At 39.4% G+C, this 23,088-nt stretch overlaps 1 protein-coding gene and 2 non-coding genes across 3 annotated transcripts; all 3 read left to right on the top strand.

Moving 5' to 3' along the window:
• The first annotated feature begins 5,428 nt into the window (after nt 1-5,428).
• On the top strand, nt 5,429-21,462 carry SRGN (serglycin). The gene is made up of 4 exons (XM_040242212.1): nt 5,429-6,304; nt 6,389-6,594; nt 15,855-16,002; nt 20,574-21,462. Exons 2-4 carry the CDS (start codon nt 6,522-6,524, stop codon nt 20,803-20,805), a joined length of 453 nt encoding a protein of 150 aa, XP_040098146.1. The 5' UTR covers nt 5,429-6,304; nt 6,389-6,521; the 3' UTR covers nt 20,806-21,462.
• Nucleotides 17,141-17,220, top strand: LOC120865542. The gene has a single exon (XR_005721450.1). It is a non-coding gene; the product is annotated as a small nucleolar RNA U2-19 (small nucleolar RNA).
• On the top strand, nt 17,345-17,414 carry LOC120865541. Its single transcript, XR_005721449.1, has one exon. It is a non-coding gene; the product is annotated as a small nucleolar RNA U2-30 (small nucleolar RNA).
• Nucleotides 21,463-23,088: the final 1,626 nt, after the last annotated feature.

The raw sequence follows: 23,088 nt of genomic DNA, 5'->3' as shown, positions 1-23,088 counted from the left end.
GAAGCTTCTAAAAAGCAATTAACTAAGAGATTTTGTTCATTTTCATGTTTGTAACAAAAACAACCTCCCCACTCCAACTCCTGCAAAAAAGAAAAAAAAATGAGCCTAGAGTCTGGGAAAAAAATAAGAACCAACTAAAGTGTAGTAACTTTATCGGCAAATGTGGTCAGCCTCAAGAGGACTGAAATCAACAGGCCGTTGAAGATCTGGTTTATGTCCTGTGGTTACAAATTAAGGGGCAAGAATTTCTCTCTTCCTTAGTGATCAATAACCTTAAATAAAATTGCAGGTGAGTGAGTGGAACTTCAGTATCTATGTATTTTGGGGAGTAGGAGTGAGGTTGAGTTGTGAAGCCTAGAAGATGTTATCACTGAGTTTGGGAACTTGGATAGTTTGTTAGCTCAGAGCATTCAGGTGGTGAATTGACAGATTGGCGATAGAACTGACTGGAATCAAGTTAGTTCTGGAGACATGTGAGGTCTGGAGACACTTGTGAGGCCAGGTAGTGCCACAGGTTCAGGTGCAAAATAAAAGCCATAAGAGGAAATAAGCAGGACCCCAGTGAGCAAGAAAGTGGTGTATGCTACTTTGAATTACCAAAGGCAAGACATAGCAGAGGTAATCTGGACGGAATGTGATAAGGGATTTGTACTTTCCTGTAAGTCCCCTTTTGCCATCCCTCAGCTGCCCACTTTTCGATAGTAAGCATTTATTAATTTCTAACAAGGAAATATAATTTAATAATGATATAAAAATAATTTAGAATAGTATTGATAGACAGTATGTCTTGGGAAAACGTAAGACTTAAGTCAAATAAAGACCTCCTTTCTTGATTCATTTTTAAAGGGTCTTATTCCCCCAATCATGTGTCCATTCCCGTTCCCTCACATCTGAAATATTTCCTAAGAGATTTGTTTCCCATATTTTTGATCCCTGTGAAAATATTCCCAAGAAAAGTAACACATCCCCCTGTTCCTGGTTATTTATATCAATAATATTCAACAAGTTCCACTGCAACTTTCGGTTCTTCAAAGCCCTGTAATTTTGGAATTGGAACATCATATTCTACTAGACTCTAGTTAGTATTTGAGAAGTTCTTTTATGCCTCTTTTTAAAAATGGAATTTATTTTTTAGAGCGGTTTTACATTCATAGCAAAGTTGAGCAGAAGTTATGGAGATTTCCTACATACCCCTGCCCCTTTGTTTTTCTTCTTCTTTTTTAATTGGAGGACAATTGCTTTACAATGTTGTGCTAGTTTCTGCTGTACAACAACATGAATCAGCCATAAGTATACATATATCTCCTTCCTATTCAGCCTCCCTCCCACTCCACCCCCCATCCCACTCCTCTAAGTCATCACAGAGCACCAAGCTAAGCTCCCTGTGTTGTACAGTAACTTCCCACTAGCTAGCTATTTTACACATGGTAAAGCCTCTTGATGAAAGTGAAAGAGGAGAGTGAAAAAGTTGGCATAAAGCTCAGCATTCAGAAAACTAAGATCATGGCATCTGCTCCCATCACTTCATGGCAAATAGATGGGGAAACAGTGGAAACAGTGTCAGACTTTATTTTGGGGGGCTCCATAATCACTGCAGATGGTGATTGCAGCCATGAAATTAAAAGACACTTACTCCTTGGAAGGAAAGTTATGACCAACCTAGATAGTATATTCAAAAGCAGAGACATTAATTTGCCAACAAAGGTCCGTCTAGTCAAGGCTATGGTTTTTCCAGTAGTCATGTATGGATGTGAGTGCCGAAGAATTGATGCTTTTGAACTGTGGTGTTGGAGAAGACTCTTGAGAGTCCCTTGGACTGCAAGGAGATCCAACCAGTCCATTCTAAAGGAGATCAGTCCTGGGTGTTCTTTGGAAGGAGTGATGCTAAAGCTGAAACTCCAGTACTTTGGCCACCTCATGCGAAGAGTTGACTCATTGGAAAAGACCCTGATGCTGGGAGGGATGGGGGGCAGAAGGAGAAGGGGATGACAGAGGGTGAGATGGCTGGATGGCATCACTGACTCGATGGGCGTGAGTTTGAGTGAAGTCCAGGAGTTGGTGATGGACAGGGAGGCCTCACGTGCTGCAATTCATGGGGTCGCAAAGAGTTGGACACGACTGAACGACTGAACTGAGCTGAACTGAACTGAATGTATGCATATCAATGCTACTCTCTCAGTCAATTCATCCCACCCTCTCCTACCCCTGCTGTGTCGATAAGTCCATTCTCTACATCTGCATCTCTATTCCTACCCCGCAAATAGCGCAAATAGCGCCATCAGTACCATTTGTTTTTCTTCTTGTCAAATTATAGACCAAACTAAATGGCAACCCATTCCAGTATTCTTGCCTGGAAAATCCCATGGATGGAGGAGCCTGATGTGCTACAGTTCATGGGGTCGCAAAGAGTCAGACACCACTGAGCGACTTCACTCATAGGGAGCAGGTGAGCTTTTCCCTCCCCTATTCCCAGTTCAAGATTAAAACACTCAAGTTCCCAAGCTTTTATATACTTGGCAACACCTAGGGTAACTTCTGGGGTAGCATTGTGGAAACCTTCAACAAGGGAGCACCTGCTCCTGGGAAGCTGGATATGTGGCGTCAGTGATGGGAAGGAAGGATCAAAGAAAAGAGCTGCTGGAGATGCCTGTGCCCTCTCCTAGGGCACTCATCCTGTGGGTGCCCACCCATAGGTACTTGGTGAGAAGTCTGAGGACACAATGGTAGCTGCTCCTGTTGTACCAGAAGCATCCAGATACTTTTCTGTCTTAGCTACTGTCTCCCCACGCACTGAGGGAGGGGAGGAGAGAATGAGAGTAGAACTGAAAGAATGGGAAATTCAAAGGATGATGGAGATAAGAATAAAAATATGCTTTTTTAAGGAAAAGATTTTTTTTTTCCTGCAAAGCCCTATTTTTACTCAGGAGATGTTTTCTGATTTATGTGGACTCCAAAAAGATGAAGAAAACCTTTTTAAAAGGTGTTTTATTATGGAAATTCTAAAAACATTTTACGGTAGGGAGACTAGTATAACGAGCCCCCACTTTTCCTATTGCTCATCTTCAGCAATCATCAGCCCACTGATATACCTCTCTTATCCCCTCTCCTCAAACTGGATTATTTAGAAACAAATCCCAGTCATTTTATCATTCTAAACAGGAATATTTCAGTACATACCTCTAAAGACCAAAAGGACTAAAAAGAAGACTTCTGATGATTACAAATCTTAATCTTGTTGCTTCCTCGTTCATCCTCTGTCACTGGACTATGAAGTAGAAAATCTGAGTTCTGACCTGGTATTGACACTTGCCAGCTGTGCAACCAGCTGCAGTCACATAACCTTTCTGGACTTGTGCTTTTCCCACTTGAGTGGGTGAGGTAGGTGATTTCCAAGGTCTCTTCCAGTTCTAGAAATCAAAAGTTCATGGAAAAATCACTCTTTTATCCTCCAGAAACATAATGCAGGTTTGGTACAGTATCTATTTCCTGTTTTCTTGGGTGGCGGGAGTGCCCAGTTCAGAGTCAAGACCTTCTCAGTGAAGAACCAAGAAAGTCCCAGAGGCTGCTAAGTGGCAGAATCTTTAACTTGGAGTTTTTAAAAAGAACTGAGTGCTGGAGCTGTCCCTTGGGACAGATTGTGCTGCCTTCAGTATCTCCTCTGACAACCTCAATTTGTCTTAAAACAGCATCACTTTGTCGTAACAAGTGTTCTGCTGAGTTGTGATGCTGGGAAAGTTCAAGTGCTCCAGACTCCCCTTTTCCAAAGACCACCCAGATACCAATAGCTAGTGAAAGATAGTATTTATATTGCTCTGGAATGGGGTGGGGGGTAGTTACACTTTAAGACAACAAGGAACTGTTCCAGTATGACTCTTAAGGCAGAAAGATACTCATTTTAGAGGTAAATCAAGTAAAGTAGGTGCATTTAAGATTGCCTGGTGAGGGGCTCCCCTGGTGGCTCAGTGGTAAAGAATCTGCCTGCTAATGCAAGAGACCATGGGTTCGGGTTCGAGGTTTATCGGGGAAGATGCCACATGCCGCAGGGCAGCCTGGGTGCTGCAACTACTGAAGCCCGCAATCCGAGAGCCTGTGCTCTGCAAGAGAAGCCACTCCAATGAGAAGCTTGTGTGCTGCAACAGAGTAGGCCCCGCTCGCTGCAATGAGAGAAGAGCCCTCACAGCAACAAGACCCAGCACAGTCAAAAATAAATAAATAAAAAAAACATTAAAAAGAAGAACTCCATTTTTTTTTTTTTTTTTTTAAAAAGGGTTGCCTGGTGAATGAAGGATTAAATCTGGAATGGAATTCGTCTTTTGTAGAGGTTGAGGTTTAGGGCAAGATACGGGTCCTTTTTGACTAATGGAGGACGCTTGGGCAAGAAGACCATACCCAACCCACAAGACCACTGCCAGCACGACTCTCGTGGGTACCCCCTCATTGGTGTCCCACACCATCCGTAGAACTAGAATGATGGGCACGCAAGGAGCACGTGGCCCAGCATCTCTCATCTGGTCAGTGAGCTCAGACCCAGGACTTGTGGCTTCTGCAGCCATGTGTCCTGCTCTGCACAGCTTGAAGAGGACTAGGGAAATGAAGCCGGAGGAAGACTATTTGGAAAAAGAAACTTGGTTGTCAGTGTAGCAGAAACAGAGCAAATGCTAATGAATATTGTGAATACTTAAAAAAAAAATCACTAAAACCTGCTGCTGCTGCTGCTAAGTCGCTTCAGTCGTGTCCGACTCTGTGCGACCCCATAGACGGCAGCCCACCAGGCTCCCCCGTCCCTGGGATTCTCCAGGCAAGAACACTGGAGAGGGTTGCCATTTCCTTCTCCAGTGCACGAAAGTGAAAAGTGAAAGTGAAGTTGTTCAGTTGTGTCCGACTCTTAGAGACCCCATGGACTGCAGCCTACCAGGCTCCTCCGTCCATGGGATTTTCCAGGCAAGAGTACTGGAGTGGGTTGCCATTGCATTCTCCGCACTAAAATCTAGAGAATAGAAAAAATACTCAAGTGGGAAAAGGCTCCAAAATTACCATTTTAAAGCACAAGCTCTAATCAGATCTGAGAACTTACTGAAAGCGGACTTATTTAAGCTATTGACAGGGATTATTGTTTTGGTGCCAGGGTTTTAAATTGGGGGATAAAATTAAAAGGGGCCAAAGATGAGGGTTGTTATTTCAATCTGAAACTAGTATTCCGCGGTGGGGAACCCCCTGGATTTGAGCGTCTGGGGTTGATTACTGCGCTTGGAGTCGGCCCTGGACACATTTCCAGATGGTTCTGAGGAGGGTCAAAATGTGCATGCTTTGCAGCATTTGTGGACTTGCACCACAGCTGCTCAGCGATTAGTCTGAGGCCCGTCCTTGGCAGGAAATGGTAGAGGAATCAGCAGGAAGCCAAGAACAAGGGAAGGGAAACTCCTCCCTCCTGTCAAAGGACAGGCCAGAGGGAGGATGAAAATGGAAAGTGGGCATTGCAGGGTTAGACATGTTGGGATGGAGACTGTGTGTTTCAAGGGCAAGAGTGTGTGATAACTGTTGTGTTTATTATGTGACTTTATTATGGAGCCTGTACTTCATGTTCCTCAGGCTTCAGTCAGCATATGATCCCCAAGATATGGGGGAGATGCTATTCTTTTACTTTGTTTTGTGTTTTCTGAGGTCCAGAAGCCCACTGACAGGACAACCTCCCCTTGTTTCTGATTTCTGGCTTATTCAAGGCCAGAGCACCTGAAAGTCAAGTTGAAAATTTTTACCAGGAGGAAAAAAAAAAAAAAAACAGACTATAAATGGAATCAAATCATAGAAATGCTCAGTGTGAAAGAGGAGAGGACTGCAAAATCATTTTTGTGTTTTACCCAGTTCTTCATAACCAAAAATCCTTACTAGATTCTTGAGGCAGAGGGAGAGGCTGGTGGTCCAGTGAGAGAAACTGAATCTGATAAGAAGAAACCAGTTATCTCAAATCCAACAACACTTTCTTGTAGATTAGAACTCAGCTTTGAAGTTTCACTTGTTATGCTTGGCTCTGTGAGTTATGCTAGTCCTGATGAAAAATAAAATCAAGAATATTTTACACTGAAGGACCTCAGTGATGAAAAGGCAGCATCCAACTCCCTTATCTCATCAGCTGTGTGGTTGGCTAGCAAACTTGTGTTTAGATTGTTACCTGAAGAAAGAAAAAACAAAGTGTCCTAAATGCTGATTCTACTGTTTCAGTGGGAAACAATTTCTAACAGGCAAGTGGCAAACAACAAAACTTGAGAAAGCAGACCTGGGGAGAGTTCACTGCAGTTTCATAATGGTATGAATAGTTATTTTACTCCCTTTTTTCTTTTTTTTTCGAAATCTTTCTGGGGTTGATGTGGATCTCTTTCTATTTGTTCAGGAAATGGTGACGTGTGTTCTGGGCAGGGTTTGAGGTTTTGGAACCTCTTCTAAAAGGGACAGAGAGCACCCAGCTACACTTTCCTGTTGTGAGGTTGGTGCGCGGCTGGTGGAGCTGAAGCAAGTTCGTCACCATGCAGGTGCTCCTCCAGTGCACTAGGCTTATTCTGGCTCTTGCCTTCATCCTGATTTCATCTTCAGTTCAAGGTAAGACCCAGTAATCTTGTCACCTTATAATCTTCTTGTATGGCCCAGGGTCCACACAAATGATTATATTCACTCTGAGGTATAGAATATAGTATATTATGGGAAAGTAGGCCAAGAAAAAAGAAAAAAGAAGAATTTGGGGTAGCTGAACTCTTTAGAGTGAAGTTAGTTAAGTTTGGTACCAAAAAAAAAAATAATAATAATAAGTTAAACTCTGAGGCAGCTATGGCCTTGTAAGTTCTTAAAATGATTGAAATGTATTATTTTATTGTCAGGTGAAAATGGCTTACAAATTTTTAAAGCCTCAAGAAAGGAATAGAGAAAATGGTTTACCTCTAAGTGCCCACATCTATCCCAAGTTTTAAAAATTAGTGATGTTATAATTATTTTGACACTGGGAAATGCTATTTTTAAAATCAGAGTAAATTTGCTTGTATTTTCTCTCCTTTTAAAAGCCTGCTTCTTAGTGAAAATTCAATTATGTTTAGACACAGCTAATGAATACCCGCTCAGATTTTAAAGAAAGACCAAAGAATTTTAGTCATTGTGTCGTTGCTCAGAGAAACAGCATATTTGGAAATTTCTTGTTAGGTCTATCGTTTAGGATTGTTTTTAGTCAGAATGAAACAACTTAAAACCTTTAATGACTAAGAAAATGAAAATGATCAGTTTGTAAGAAAAACACAGTTTCTTCTCCTTTGGTAAATAAGGGATTATAGTCATGGCCTGATAAGTAGAAGGGAGAATTTATAGTAGAAAAACACTAAATTCCTCCAAATCGTAAAGGAAATATTGAGTCATAGCGATGCACACATCTAGATACGTTTCTTTGAAGTGACTTCTAGTTGTCTTGTTTTTACTTCTGGTGGAAATGAAATTGTACACACAACCTCAGATACATTCATTATATATTGGAAATTTATAAAAATCACTTTCTTCTTGTTATGCAATTATTAAAGAAAAACCAGCAAATAATGTTGATGAAACCTTTCCATTAATCTGTTTATTTTTTTAAAGGATAAAACATTGTTGATTGTAAGGAACAGGCTTTACTCCAATCTTTCAGGGGAAACCTTCAGCCAATGAAATAATTCCCTAATGTGTTCTGACAAGATCCAGGCAGTCAAGTCCATGTTTGTAGAACAGACCTGAGTGACCTGTTGGTGTTGGGTCTACTCTGACCAGAGCTCAATGAATCTTTACATCTTCAAAATCTCCCAGAAATGTCACATTTCCCACTAAGATTCAATAGGGAAAACTAAAATTAAAACAAAAGTGTTCTTTATATAATAGGTATTTTCCAGAAAGTAGTGAAGAAACCGTTATAAAATTGTATAAAGCACTAGTATTTATGTCATCACTGGTACATTTTGCTCCGTGTTGGGAAGGGAACCAAAAATAAGAGAATGAATAGACTGAAACACTAGGGAGTTTCCAAAGGAGAAGTGCAGTTGGTATTGGAATTAAGGGTTTGTGCCCACGTTTGAATAAGAAGGGAAATAGACGCCCACCCACTGGCTGTGTGTGTGTGTGTGTGTGTGTGTGTGTGTGTGTGCGCGCGCGCGTGCATGACATCAACTCAAGGCTGCAAAGAGGTCTCTATTTCATAATATTCTATGTGATGCCAGATATGATTCTGTAGCACTCTTTCCCCACTTAAAAATAATTTTTTTTCTTAACCCATTGATTTAATTGAATGATCAATTCCACTAGGCTTTTGGCTTGCTTTTACTGAAACGAAACATCTCAGGTTACTGTATTAATTTGCTAGGGCTGCCATAACAAAGTACCACAGGCTGGGTGGCTTAAACTTATTTCCTTACAGTTCTGGAGACTAGAAGTCCAAGATCAAGGTGTTGGCTGGGTTAGTTTCATCCTGCAGCTTTTCTCCTCAGCTTGTAGATAGCCATCTTATCTCTGTCTCCACATGGTCCTTTGTGTGTCCCTGGTTTCCTCTTCTTATAAGGACAACAGCCATACTGGATTAGGGTTCATCCATGTAAACTCATCATATCTCAACTATCTCTTTTAAGTCCCTATCTCCAAATACAGTCCTATTCTGAGGTACTAGGGGTCACCACTTCAATACATTGAGTTGGAGTGACACAATTCAGCCCACATCAGTGACTATAAGTGAAGCTGAAATAAAAACATGCTATAAAAGCCTATCTACAAATTGCAAAAGAGACGGAAGTTTGGCAAGACGTGGGAGACCCTGGAGAGGACAGATGGCTAATCGATTTAATGATGAGGCCCGTGAATCTCAAATTCTTTTATTAACTCTCTTTTTCAAAGATGCCCATAAAGAAGGAAAATGGAAAATCCATGAGCAGGTGTAGCCGGGGGGGGGGGGGGGGGGCATTGCCAGACCCTATGTCCACTCTACACTGCCTCTGAGATCACAATAATAATATTGATTCCACCAGTGTTCACTGCTGTTCAACTGTAAAGTGATTTAGCATCCACTCTCAGGTAAATGGTCATCACATTCCCTGTGAGGAGGAATTAATACCAATTTATAGAGAAGAAAACTGGATCTTACATTCATTATCTCATTTCCTCTTTACATCAACCTCTTTCAGAAAATGCATGAGACTTGCCCTAGGCCCATTACAACTAATTAATGGCAGAGCTGGTCACCTGATTTCAAGTTCAAATTAACTTTCTACTGTAATTTAGCTGTTTTCTAGGTGGAGTAGAGATTGTCTTTATCTAAAACAACCTTGCTTTGTCTACAGCTCTTATTACTAAAACCACTGAGTTGAGGAACAGAGAGGGAGAAATTGAAAGTAAACTTGGAACTTTTTATAGCTTGTCAAACCACACAAGGGTGAGGAATCTTGTGCAATTGTTTGGCCAGTAGGAAGCAGCTCCAACTTAGATAGTGATGTCTATTTAGATGCCACTAAACAATGAATGAAAATGGTCCTTTTTCTCCCCTAACATGGCAATTTTAAAGTTTTTCTAACAAACCCACAGCAAATCTCCGTTAAGAATAGGAAATTGGTAAACTGTGATGACGTTGGGGAAATATTGATACTACAATATAAAAAGATACAGAGAGATTACTGGGGTAAGTTATTTGCCCAGTGTCAGAGGTTTATTTTTATAAATGGTAATATTTATTCGTAGAAAGTGTTTTGCTGAAGTAGAACTAGTAGACTCTGTGTGTGAAAGAGAGACAAAGACAGAGACACAGAGAGAAAGGACAGGAAGTGATTCTAAATAAAAAACATTCTTCTTCCTTGAATCCACTACAGAATTAACCAGGAGACCCCTAAGTGGGATCTCTTAGGAAGATCATTTTTCTGTCCATGAGCATGTTTCCTCTTATTTTTTTAATTACGGTAATCACAAGACACTTCTCTCAGGCAAAAGAGAATCAAGATACTCCCACACATTGCACGGCTGGAACTGTTGAATTTTCACATCCTGCCAACACTCTTGAATAAGTATATCAGGAACTTGGTATCTGTAGCCACATTCTTTATTTTAAAGCAGATTTAAGATCCCCAGTCTATGTTAATCGTTTTGTAATGTTTAATAATGGAAGATCACTATGTTATGCATCTGAAACAAATATAGTGTTATAGGTCAGTTATACTTAAAAAAGAAACCCACCTCATATTATTTTATTTATATAAAATGTCTAATTTGGTAAAAAATACAGAGACATAAAGTAGATTGATTAATGGTTATTTCGGGATAAGACACATAAGATACAGGAATTGGATAGCTAAAGGACAGAGGATTTCTCTGTGATGATAAAATTGTTTTAAATTTATGCATATACCTATAAACATGCTAAAAAAAACACACTGAAATTTACACATTAGAAGAGTGAATTGTGTGCCGGGTTAAATATGTTAAATACCAATAAAACTTTTTTAAATTAAAATAAATGAAGTAAAATCATCAGTCTCAAGTTGTTGTTGTTTAGTCGCTAAGCTGTGTCTGATCCTTTGCGACCCCATGGATTGTAGTCTGCCAGGCTCCTCTGTCCATAGGATTTCCCAGGCAAGAATACTGGAGTGGGTAGTCATTTCCTTCTCCAGAGGATCTTTCTGACCCAGGGATCAAACCCATGTCTCCTGCATTGTAGAATTCTTTACTGCTGAACCACCAGGGAAGCCCCAATCTCAAATTAGATAAACATTTTTGGGGGGAAGATGGACTTCTACTTTTGATTTCTTATAAATTTTGGAACATCTTTATTGAGATATTCATATACCATACAATTCACCCATCTAAAGTGTACATCAATGGTTTTTTAGTATAGTCACAGATATGTGCAACCATCACCATAGTCAATTTTAGAACATTTTCATTACCCAAAAAAGGAAATCCCTCTTGGGGACTTCCCTGGCAGTCCAGTGGTTAAGACTCACACTTCCAGTGCAGGGGGCATGGGTTCCACCAAGGAACTAAGATCCCACGTGCTAAAGTTGGAAAGAAATGTCTTGCCTTAAAGAGAATTTTCACATTCTCTCTCTCTCTCAAAAAAAGAAACTCGTTATAAATTTTGAAAGCTGAGATGCCAAACTCTAGAAAGAGTTTGTATTTTAGTTTTCTAATTTATCAAAGTTGTGTTTTTTTATGCTAGTGAAAAGATACAATCTTTCACTTGGAGTCTTCTTCATAAACTATTAGTTTTACTTTTCTGTTTAACTTCCTGTCTATGCAAGCACTTTCTTGGTTTGATACTCAGTCATCAATGGCAGTAGAGGAGAATGTCTAGACCTGCTCTATCCAAAACGGTGGCCAGGAGCCTCTTGTGGCTACTAAGCACTTGAAATGTGTGAAATGTGGCAAGTCCAAACAGACCTGGTGTAAGTGCAAAATGCACACCAGATTTAAAATCCTAGTATGAAAAAAAGTGTAAAATATCCATTAATAACTTACATTGTTTATTGGATATATTGGTTTAAGTAAAATGTTTTAAAATTAAGGTCACATTTCTTTTTTTACTTTTTAAAATATGACTGTCCTAATATTGAAAATTTCATACATGTTCGGATGGTTCCTCTTGTTTCTATTGGACTGCATTGGTCAAGATGGCATAGGGTGTGAAGACATTGCCCTCTGCTGGAGGAGATGTTGAATTTTCACCCGATTTCACATGAAGCTTCTAAGCAGCAATTCATTAGATGGCAAAGTTCTTCAAGAAAGAATCAGAGAGGGAGAAAGAGCTAAAATGTATTCAATACGTACTGCACACAAAGGCTTGTGATAGACATGTCACATACTTCTATCTTGTTTAAACTGGAACTCTTTGAAAGTGAAAGCTGCTCATTCCTGTCCAACTCTTAGCGACCCCATAAACTATAGTCAGTCCATGGAATTCTCCAGGCCAGAATACTGGAGTGGGTAGCCTTTCCCTTCTCCTGGGGATCTTCCCAACCCAGGAATCAAACCTGAGTCTCCTGCATTGCAGGTGGATTCTTTACCAGCTGAGCTACCAGGGACTCTTTGGGAGACTATTATTCCTATTTTAAAGATGAGAAATTGAGAATCAGAAAGGTGCTCAATGATGGGACAGGAATTTAAATTTGGTTTATCTCTATCAGAGATAGGTCAATAGGTCATTGTCATCCTCTTCATCACAGAAACTAGCATTTAAAGAGCTCTGACAATGGTGCTAGGTACTATTCTAAGAACCTAATATTTGTATCTTATTATGAGATCTATTACTGTCCCCATTTTATGGATGAGGAAACTGAGGTCCAGGGAGGTTACAGTTATATAGCTAGTAAGGGTCGGCCATTGTGATGTCATCTGGCAACCTTACCTTTAGCCTGTAAGCGATGATAAAGCTAACCCATTCTGGATGACTAGTGTCCCAGACCAGAAATTTGTAAGCTATATTCAGGAACTATGGGGAAGAGTATGACAGAGTAGTAGTTCTAAAAAAAAGAAAAAAATGAAAGCAAGACAGACAGAAAGAAGAAAAACAATGGGAGAACATTTACTTTCTACATTAGAGTTTTTGCTTTGTTTATATTTTAAAAGAATATTGTTTATTACAGTAATTTAGAAAACAAAGTGAGAAAAAAAAATCACCAGAGCCTACCACTATAGCTATTTCTGTGTATTTTCTCCCATCCCCCATATCTATATATGTAGGTACATTAATAACTATTATGCATAGAATGGCATTCTGCTATTTTTAACTCATTTTTAAATATAAATTTTCCTATGATGCTATGTAGTCTTTTCCATAGCTACTACTTTTTTTCCATTTGGTTAATATTCTCTCATAGTAATGCCTCAGAATTAATCTCAGTGTTTTCTCTTGTTTTGATTAGTTATTTACTGTTTTCCTATTTTAAATAATACTAGGGTGAACAGCATCATGAATTATTTGTATATTCCTCTTCATATATATGTATATCTTAATGAAACCTAACAAAGCTGTATTTATGAAATTAATCAGAAATATTAACTAGGACAAAGTTGAGTATAAATAGACATAATAGAGGTTCATAAGGAAAGAGAACATTTTGCAAAATTCTGTGGGTCTGCAGTCTTTTAGGAACAAAGTCCTTGGCCATCCCATTGAGATATAAAGTGAATTTGACCTTGGTAGAGGCTCCACTTTTCAACCTCTGATAGCTGAGAAGGGAAACAACTTGTGCATATTCTCTGAGAAATAGTGATACCCAGAAGGAAAGAAAACTCTAAAATTTATAGTCTCTAGGGGTTTGGGTAATGAGATTAGGAATAATTTTTTTTCTTTGTTTGCTACATTTTTCAAAGTTTTAAGGAGTACCTAACTAATCTCTCCACTTTTAGGAGAGAGTACTATAAAAGGTAGAGAGCCCTCTAGACCCAGAGTTAAAGTCAGAAAACTTTTGACAAGTAGCTGTATGAGTCCATTTACATAAAATCTAGAAAATGCAAACTAATTTATAATCACAGAAAGCAGACTGATGATTGATGGGGGCTTGGGGGAGTCAGGAGAAGGGAGGGAGAAGGGCAGGGTCACAGAGGGGCACAAGGAAACTCGGGGATGTTGGATATGTTCATACCGTTGATTGTGGTGATGGTTCCATGCTGTATCCACTTGTTGAAACATTAAATTGTACACTTTAAATATGCACAGCTTATTGAATGTCAAATCCACCTTGATAAAGCCATTAAAAATAAAAATAATTAATTTTGAAAGATAATACATAGTATAACTCAAGAATCTAAAAGTTCAAGAGGATATGCAATGAAAAGTCAGTGTTCTTCCTTCCACTCTCTTCTAGCCACCAATTCTCTCCACTAAGATGATCACTTTGTTGTCTATCTTTTAAGAGGTGTTCTGTGCATGTAAGCTTATATGTAAATAAATTCCAAAAAACCACAATATACACAAATGGTAACACACAATGCATAGTGTTCTTTACTTTTTTTAACCTTGGATGGAATGCCCTCGAAGTCCAGTAGTTAAGACTCCATGCTTTAACTACTGAGGACATGTTCAAATCTCTGTTCGGAGAACTAAATTCTTGCAAGCCACATAGCATGGTCAAAAAATATATATAAATGTATACATACACACACATACATATACATATATGTACTATGTATACACACACACTTGGAGATTATTATATATTCAGTACCCAGAGAATTGCCACATTATTTTAATAGCTGCATAGTATTGTACGCTGCATCTTAATTCATTAACATCTGATTTTATAGTCTTTGGTGCTGCAAAAAAATATTGCAGTGATTATCCACAACACTGTTCTTCATTTTATTTTGTTTTCTTAAATATGTGTTATCAGTTGCATCTCAATCTGTACAGAACAATAATGTACTGGGCTTTAAAACTCTTGCAGGAAGGGGGACCCCTTCCATGGCCTGAGAGCGGATTCTTGTCTAACACTGAGAAATAAATTGTTCAAGAAGACACATGCACTGAGAAAGCAAGAGACTTCATTGGGATGGGACACCCAGGCAGAGAGCAGCAGGGTAGGGCACCCAGGAGAACTGCTCTTCCATGTAATTTGCAGTCTCAGGTTTTTTGGTAATGGGGTTAGTTTTCAGGTTCTCTCTAGCATGCACATCACTCAGCTAAGACGGATTCTAGTGAGGAGGATTCTGGGAGGTTTGTAGGACATATGGACTCTCATCTCCTCTTTCCTTTTGACCTTTCCTCAATGCTTCCGGGTGGTAGCTTGTTAGTCTGCATTCTTTACCAGGACCTCCTACTGTATGATAGATAAGCAAGTGGTTATGATTGTGCTTGGCCAGGACAAGGTAGATTTAGTCTGTGGTGCCCCTAACAAAATCTCCTTTTCTGCTTTTCAGGAGTTTTAGATGTGCTCCTTCATGTTAGGTGACGATTAGCTGTACTTGTGTGAATCAAATGTACTTGAGGTGGGGAGGAGACGATCCTTTGGAGGGTAGTGAAATATTTTTCACCACCAGGGCTCCATCCTTGCTAAACTGAGGAATGAAATTTATTTTGTAAATTAATAAGCGATCTCCTATATAACCTCTTAACACAGGATATGGAGCCTTTTATGTAGAAATTAAAAGTCTGTGAAGGCCCATCTTTGGTGAACAGAAGAGCCTTGACTTTTGAAATCTCTGACTAGATGTGAGGCCAAAGAAAGAGATTAAGTTTTTAATCTGCTTTTCATTCTCAAGAATACCACATGGCCCCAAAGAACTAGGGTTCTGTAATATCTCAGGACCTTTCTGAACATAGGTTGACTCATCTCTATCAGAAGAGGCAGACTTCGGGGTCAGATAGAAGGTTGAATTCTGGGTGCTTAGTACCTGTGCAGCCTCAGTTTTCCTTTGTATAAAATGGAAATAATAGTACAGAGACAATAATAGTTAATATTATTAGGTGTTTATTTACTGTATGCCTGGCACTATGTTAAGATCTTTATATGCATTTTCTCATTTAATTTTTGTGAGCAACTTATGAAAAAGAGACACTCTTAGTTCCTGAGTTTTCTGGTGGGTACCTGGGGAAGTGAAGGTTTCACAAGTCACCAGTAGCAGAGGCAGCTAACCGCCAAAGCCTATTCTAATGTTAAACTCTAGGCTACTTTGCACAGGTGTAGTGTGAGAAGGATAAACTATGTATAAAGGGCTGGGAAACAGTGGGTGCTTCTGTTATATTAACGGTCATAAAACCTGTCCACATCTTACCTACCAAATTTAAAATCTATTTAATTAAAAATTTCTTAGGGAAAGAGTGATTAGAAGCTGTGTAAGAGATACTTATTGATCATGAGGTTTCCTTGTTTGGGCAGGTTCTCCTGTGCAGAGAGCCAGATACCAGTGGATACGCTGCAATCCTGACAGTAATTCTGCAAACTGCATTGAAGAAAAGGGAACAGTGTTTGATATACTTCCAGGTGAATCCAGCAGAATCCCACCTCTAAGGCCTGACATTTTCTCGTAAGTAGACTTTCTTGATTTTACTTTTGTCAGCCTCTGTTGAGATCTTGGCATGGAGGCAGAAGGGTTGCCCAGAGTGTTTTCTTTAGGCTCTTGCTTCCACAGTTCAGTTTTCACTGCATAGTGCAGGGTAAAACTGTAGTGTATTCACTGGTATATGAGATGCACAAGAATACATGACTCACACTTTCGCAAGGTCTTTTTCTGGTGGCAGAAACAAAAATTGAATACTTTTCACCAATAGGTATTGAAAATAATTGAACATTATTTTATTAATGTAAATAGAGCACATTATATATTAAAATCCAGTAGGAGTCTATTGCCTGAATGCATAAACAAAATGTGACATGTACATAAGGTGTAATATTATCTGACCATAAGAAAGAAGTACTGATAAATGCTGCAACATGGCTGAATCTGGAAAGCATTATGCAAAGTAAAGGAAACCAGACATAAAAAGCCACATATTATATGATTCCATCTATATGAAGTGTACAGAAATAGGCAAAACCCACAGAAAATAATTTTTGAGGGGTAATAAAAATGTTCTGTTTAGACAGTAGTGATAAAAAAAAAAAGAAATTAGGGGAAGGAACAATAAGTGGCTGTGACTCATAAAAAAGAAAGCCATGCCTCTTCTTGATCAAATAAAACCTGCCTTATACTTGCCAAAAGGATCCGATAGGAATTCATAAGTAACAAAAAATTGAATTGTATTAGACCCCATTATTTCACTGAATATCAAAGTTACATGTGGCAAACATATATTATGAAAAGAATTATCATAAAAGTTTTAATATTCAGGCTTAAATAGAAAATCACTCTCCTGGGACTTCCCTGGTGGTCCAGTAAGAATCCTCCTGCCAATGCAGGGGACATGGGTTCAATCCCTAGTCCAGGAACTGAGATCCCACATGCCGCAGAGCAACTAAGCCGGTCAGCCACAACTACTGAGCCCGTGTGCTCTAGAGCCTGTGCTTTGCAATAAGAGAAGCCACTGAAGTGAGAAGCCTGCACACTGCAACCAGAGAATAGCCCAAGAGAGTAGTTTTCTGCTCACTGCCACTAGAGAAAGCCCACTCACAGCAACAAAGACCCAGCACGGCCAATAAATATATCTTTTTTAAAAAATGAAGTGGATCAGTGATGAAAATAGCCAAATCTGAGCATCTGAAGATCTCCTGATCTACCTGATGTATGATCTCTGTAGTTCTGAGAAGCAAAGAATAATTTAAAATAAGGCGTGCATGTGTGTAAAAGTAACAATGGATAACTGAGGACTTACAGGTGAGTGAGTGAGAATTGGCTGCAGGTGTGTGTGTATAAAAGGCTGATCAGTTCTGAGCAATGACGAAAAGGTTTTACTACGGACCTTTATAACTATAAAGATTTCTACACTTGATCTGAGCTCTAAATTAAAGAAAAAAATAACAAAAGAAAATCACCCTTCTGAAAGCCACATAAGTCATTGTGCCCAAACCAGGTAAGCCTATTATCACTTTGGGGATATTGGCAACTCCCCTCATCACTGAAATTATATCATCACCATCCTCAAAATACAACTCTGCAACCCTGTGCTTCTGTTTTAATTCTCTGGCACAAAGTTTGAACCTGATGTTACAACTTCCTCCATTATTTTAAGTCATGGATTTCAATACTAATTCATTTAATCTAAAATATTAGAGGAATAACCTAAGTCCTCCAAAACAGCTGTTTTATACTATTTCTTCCCTCCTCAAATCTCCATAATCTTCCACACTCTTTGACATAAATTGTAGCAATATTTTTTTGGATCTGTGTCTTATGGCAAAGGAAACAAAAGCAAAAGTAAGCAAATGGGACCTAACTAAACATAAAAGGTTTTGCACAGCAAAGGAAACCATTGACAAAACAAAGAGATGACCTACTGAAATGGGAGAAAATATTTACAAATGATATGACTGATAAGGGGTTAATATCTAAAATATATAAACAGCTCACATGACTCAACATCATAAAGCAAACGACCTGAAAAATGGGCAGAAGATCTGAATAGACATTTTCCCAAAGAAGAATGGGCAACATGAACATGAAAAGATGCTCAACATCACTAATCACCAGAGAAATGCAACTAAAACCCACGAAAAAATCACCTCACACCTGTCAGAATGGCTGTCATTGAAAAGACCACAATTAACAAATGTTGGTGACGAAGTAGGAAAAGAGAACTCCTGTACATTGTTAGTGGGAATGTAAATTGGTGCAATCACTGTAGAAAACTCAGAAAACTAGAAATGGAGTCACCATATAATCCTGCAATTGCATTCTTAGATATTTATCCAAAGGAAATGAAAACACTAATTTGAAAAGATATATGTACCCCAATGTTCACAGCAGCATTATTTACGATTGCCAAGATGTGGAAGCAGCCTAAGTGCCCATCAACAAGATGAATGGATGAAGAAGATGTGATACACACACACACACACACACACACACACACACGGACACACACGCTGGAATACTACTCAGCCATAAAAATCCAAGAGATTTTTCCCATTTGTAACAACATGCATGGACTTGGAGGGTATTATGCTCAGTGAAATAAGCCAGAGAAAGACAAATACTGTATATTACTTGTATGTGGAATCTAAAAAAAATAGAACAAGTTCATGAATATAACAAAAAAGAGATACACAGATATAGAGCACAAACCAGTGGTTACCAATGGGGAGAGGAAAGTGGGGAGGGGCAAGATAGGGGCAAGGGATTAAGAGGTACAAAATCCTATGAATAAAACAATCTACAAAGATGTATTATATACAACAGGGAATATGGTCAATGTTTTTAATAGCTATAAATAGAATATAACCTTTAAATAGTTTTTTAAAACATCCGTATAATCTTCCCTTTTCTCAGCCAGTAACTTTCCTTCCTGGTCTGAAACTCCTGTCACTATGGATGAACAGCCTCTCCTTCTGTGCCAGTCTTGGACTCTTTTGCTCTCAGGTGCATTTCTTCTCCTTCCCCATCCCTGCTCTGTATTGGGTGGAGGGATGAGGGCTGATCCCTGTGATCTGCATTTCTCACACTCCCGGATCTGCGGCTGAGTTTGGCCAATGGGATGCCTGGAAGGGAGACTGCTCAGCATGGGTGGCAGGGAGAGAGAAGTATGTTTCTTCTCATTCCTGCCTTGGTGGCACCTCTGGCAAGGCTAATATCTCATACGTGACTTCAGCTTCCACCAGTGCTCTTGGTCCCTGGGCTTAGGTAGTACCACTTCCTCTACTGTCCTTCTAGCCCAGGGAGAGAAGTGTTTTCTTGCTGTTGCTCATCTCTGGAGTTCCTCACTGTTCCCTATTTGGCTTTCCTTCTTTTCCATCTCATGTGTAAGCAATTCCCTGTCTTACATATTTAGATTAAGTTTCCTGATTGGACTCTTGACTGTGGCAGCTTCGAAGGCCACCTTCCTTGTGCTGGGTATCTTATCTCATGCACCTTCTCCAGGACTTTAATTCTGCAGTCCACCCTCTGAAACCAGCATTAGTCTACAGACATTCTCTAGTATCACCTACTTTTAGGTAAAATCTTCTCTTTGATTCTGCTTCCTCTCCAGCTGTTGTCCTTTTCTGTGCTTACTGTCACCCCTCTCCTCTCCTCAACCCCTTCTGGTTCTACCTTCTACCCAGAGTGCTTGGTGGAAGCACTTACTTTTTTTCTTTTTCTTTTTCTTTTATTTTTTGGCTGCTTGGCATGTGGGATTCAAGTTACCCGACCAGATATCAAACCTGAGCTCTCAGCAGTGAAAGCTTGGAGTCCTAACCACTGGACCACCAGGGAATTCCCAGTTTAAGTTCTTTTTTATTTTCCTTCACACTGGCAAAAATTCTGAGGGAATTTAAAGCTTTGTAAACATTTAAACTGGGATTCCCTGGTGGCTCAGGAGACCTGGGTTCGATCCCTGGGTTGGGAAGATCCCCTGAGGGAGGGCATGGCAACCCACTCCAGTATTCTTGCCTGGAGAATCCCCATGAACAGAGGAGCCTGGCGGACTACAGTCCACAGAGTCACAAAGAGTTGGACATGACTAAGTGACTGAGCACATACAAACTGAAATGTTAACATGTTGGTTTATATAATTCTTGACTTGTTACAAAGAATTACCTAAGAGTGAGCTTTGTTGAAGTACTATGACGTTATTAGAAGTTTTGTAGAAATTTTAAATTAGGAAAAATATCATCTATCTACTGAGTGGGAGAAAGTGTAGAAATGGGAACTTTTCTGTTTTTTTTTTTTTTTAAAAGAAATTCCAAATATAGGATTGCCGTGTTAGTGATAGCATTTTGTATCCATCTGCAATGAGCAGATGTGGAACTGAAAAAGGCAATGAGTTAGGTACACTAAGTATATGCAAACATGTGGAAAGGCTGACTTATTTTTTTGTTTCAAAGCACTAAATAACTGGAAACTTTTAACTTCTAATTTCAGCAACTGAGTCACTACATTTACTTTCTTACCTTAAAAAATCTTTCATGATTATCTTTTTATGTCTCAAACTTTAACGGTTTTTTCCCCCTTTTTTCTGTCTTCAGACTGGAGAATTCCAAGGATTTGAATGAAGTCTTCCCTCTTTCTGAGGACGTCTCGGGATCAGGTTCTGGAGCAGGATCTGGAAATGGCTTCCTAAATGAAATAGAACAGGAATACCAACCAGTAGAAGAAAATGATGCTTTTCATTACAACTTTAGATCTAAGGAGGGAAATGTGCCCTCATACAACCAGGACTTGGAGCAGGATGGACCAGAAGAAGATTTTACTATATAAAAGAGAGGGTTTCCCATCTTCACACCAGGCAATGTATTTTGTATACCATGGTTAAATGATTAATTTGAGGACAAAAAGCTTTTTAGAAAATTTAAAACATCTGAAAAGGAAGTTTAAGTTTTATCATCTTTTTTTCTCATGGATTCTTAAAGCCTCCTTTATCTATCCTGTTGTCCTGGAAAATACCTGCATTTCTTATGTATCATATTCAACAATATCACTATGAAATTAGCTAGACTCTCCATATCTATAAAATTGCTTTAAAGAATATACTGTTTTTAAAAAATTTAGTTTGAGAAACAAATTGAGAGGCACTATTTCATATCTAAGTCTTCATGAAGCTGACTCTGATTACGAAATCTAGACATGCCTCTTTTTTGTGAAAAAACACAGACGCAACATACCATGAATGTACAGAGGAGGTATTTAACATGTTTTACAGTATGAAGTTAACTGTTCTAATATCACCATCAAATATGTTTGCAAGCTAGTGGACATTGTTTGCTTAGAAGTGTGATTGCTGCCACATTTAGAAACTTAGTGCCTAAATTAAAGCACAGTTGTGTTCTCTCTCTTGCATTCATGCTGTGTTACCTTTCCTCCTGGATATCTATGTATTTGCAAACAGTCTATTAAAGCAGAAGTATTATCAAAGAGTTACGCTGTCTGGGCTCTCTTTTGTTCATGAAAGGATTATTTTTGTTTAAATGTTCCTAGATTCTCATCAAGTGTAAAGTTACTTTACAGTGAGACCAAATTTTACAGCTATAATCAAATCCTATTAACTAGAAGATGAAGAAAACAATCATTTTACAGAAAGAGGGTTATTCTTGTCCTCTTCTTGAAGGCTATACTGTACCCATCCCTGTTCCCCCTAGTTTCGAAAAGTCTCTCGTGGATCCTGCATTATCTAGATCCCCTCTTCAGAACTGATACCTTATTGAAATTAACCTCTGTGGAAGAGATGCACCTTGTCTAAGGCCACACTGCTTCCCACAGCAGCCTTCACCCAATGCCTGGTCCAGGTGGGCATATGGATACCAGATTCCTCCCCTGAACTTGGAACAACTTGGCAGGGAAATCACAGATTCAGAATTCCCTGAGGATTTGGCTGAGGCTTTGTTGGGACTGCTTTGTAGCTCGGTTTCTTCTTTTACTTAGTCTTGCTTCCTTGCATCCCCCCTGAGAGAGCTCCCTTAGAAACATTGTGCACACTAGTTTTCATATCAATGTTTCTTCCATGGAGATTCCAACCTGCAAAAGTTGGTGCTAGGATGGGGAGAAAGCAGTTGCTAAAATGAGATTTTGGAGCTGGATCACCTACTGTCTTGGCTGGTAATGAGGACCCTATCCCTGGCTGTAAATGCAGAAAACACACAAGAGAGCATTGCAATTATTCAAACTTGCACTGATGATGAACTGGGATGGTGTACCAGTGGAAGGAAGTGCACCAGGGTGCAGTATATGAAACATCTGAGAATATGGAGAAGCAGTAATTATAAAGACGATGGCATTAGATAGCTCTTGCTGGAGGTAACTAATGAAAGATCAAGGATGATTAATTAAAGACTGTGAAAACCAATGGGTCTCCTCAGCAGCATATTAAGAAACTCTTTTCTGCAGTGGGAGGGCTGGAAAAGTTGAGGCCTAGGCCCAGGATATAATCAGAAGAATAGCAGAGTTCAAGAATGTTAAGGTGCCAATCTAACCAAGTCTGTTATACAACATCAGGACCCTGATTTGGAAAGTACTGGACCTCAGAAATGAGGACAACTGGGTATAAATGTATCTGGGTCGATACATTCAGAATTTGAACCCCTAAACTTCTTCAAACCCTTGGTTTTATAGAATAGGCTCACTCCTTAAAAATTAATGCTTTCCTCTGGTTTGAAGATGGTTAAGAGGCCTCTGCCCTTTAAGACCATATGCACTCTCCCTCAAGGTCTGCCCCACCCCCCTGCCTAGCCAACAGATCCATAAGTAAAGTTACAATATAAATCAACAGGAGAGTGTTGGGCCTGGTAAGGAGGAAAGGTGAAGGTTCAGCAGAACTTAGTTGTTATGCACCTCAGAAGCCAAGAGAGTGTCTATGAGACTTAATTCTATTGTTGTTTGGTCGCTAAGTCATGTCCGACTATTTTGTGTTCCCATAGACTACAGCCCATCAGGCTTCTCTGTCCATGAGATTTTCCAGGCAAGAATACTGGAGTGGGTTGCCATTTCCTCCTCAAGAGATCTTCCCAGCCCAGGGATTGAACTGCATTGGCAGGCAAATTTTTTTAC

This window comes from Oryx dammah, unplaced genomic scaffold (assembly GCF_014754425.2).
Source record: "Oryx dammah isolate SB20612 unplaced genomic scaffold, SCBI_Odam_1.1 HiC_scaffold_6, whole genome shotgun sequence".
NCBI lineage: Eukaryota > Metazoa > Chordata > Mammalia > Artiodactyla > Bovidae > Oryx > Oryx dammah.
The sequence above is the reverse complement of the archived record's forward strand: the minus strand, read 5'-3'. Positions and strand labels throughout refer to the sequence as shown.

Bases quoted from the DNA above. Each gene is read 5' to 3' on its own strand.
- SRGN (XM_040242212.1), top strand. From the start codon at position 6,522: ATGCAGGTGCTCCTCCAGTGCACTAGGCTTATTCTGGCTCTTGCCTTC. The intron at 6,595-15,854 runs GTAAGACCCAGT...TTGTTTGGGCAG, and splicing joins GATTTCATCTTCAGTTCAAG to GTTCTCCTGTGCAGAGAGCC. The intron at 16,003-20,573 runs GTAAGTAGACTT...TTCTGTCTTCAG, and splicing joins CTAAGGCCTGACATTTTCTC to ACTGGAGAATTCCAAGGATT.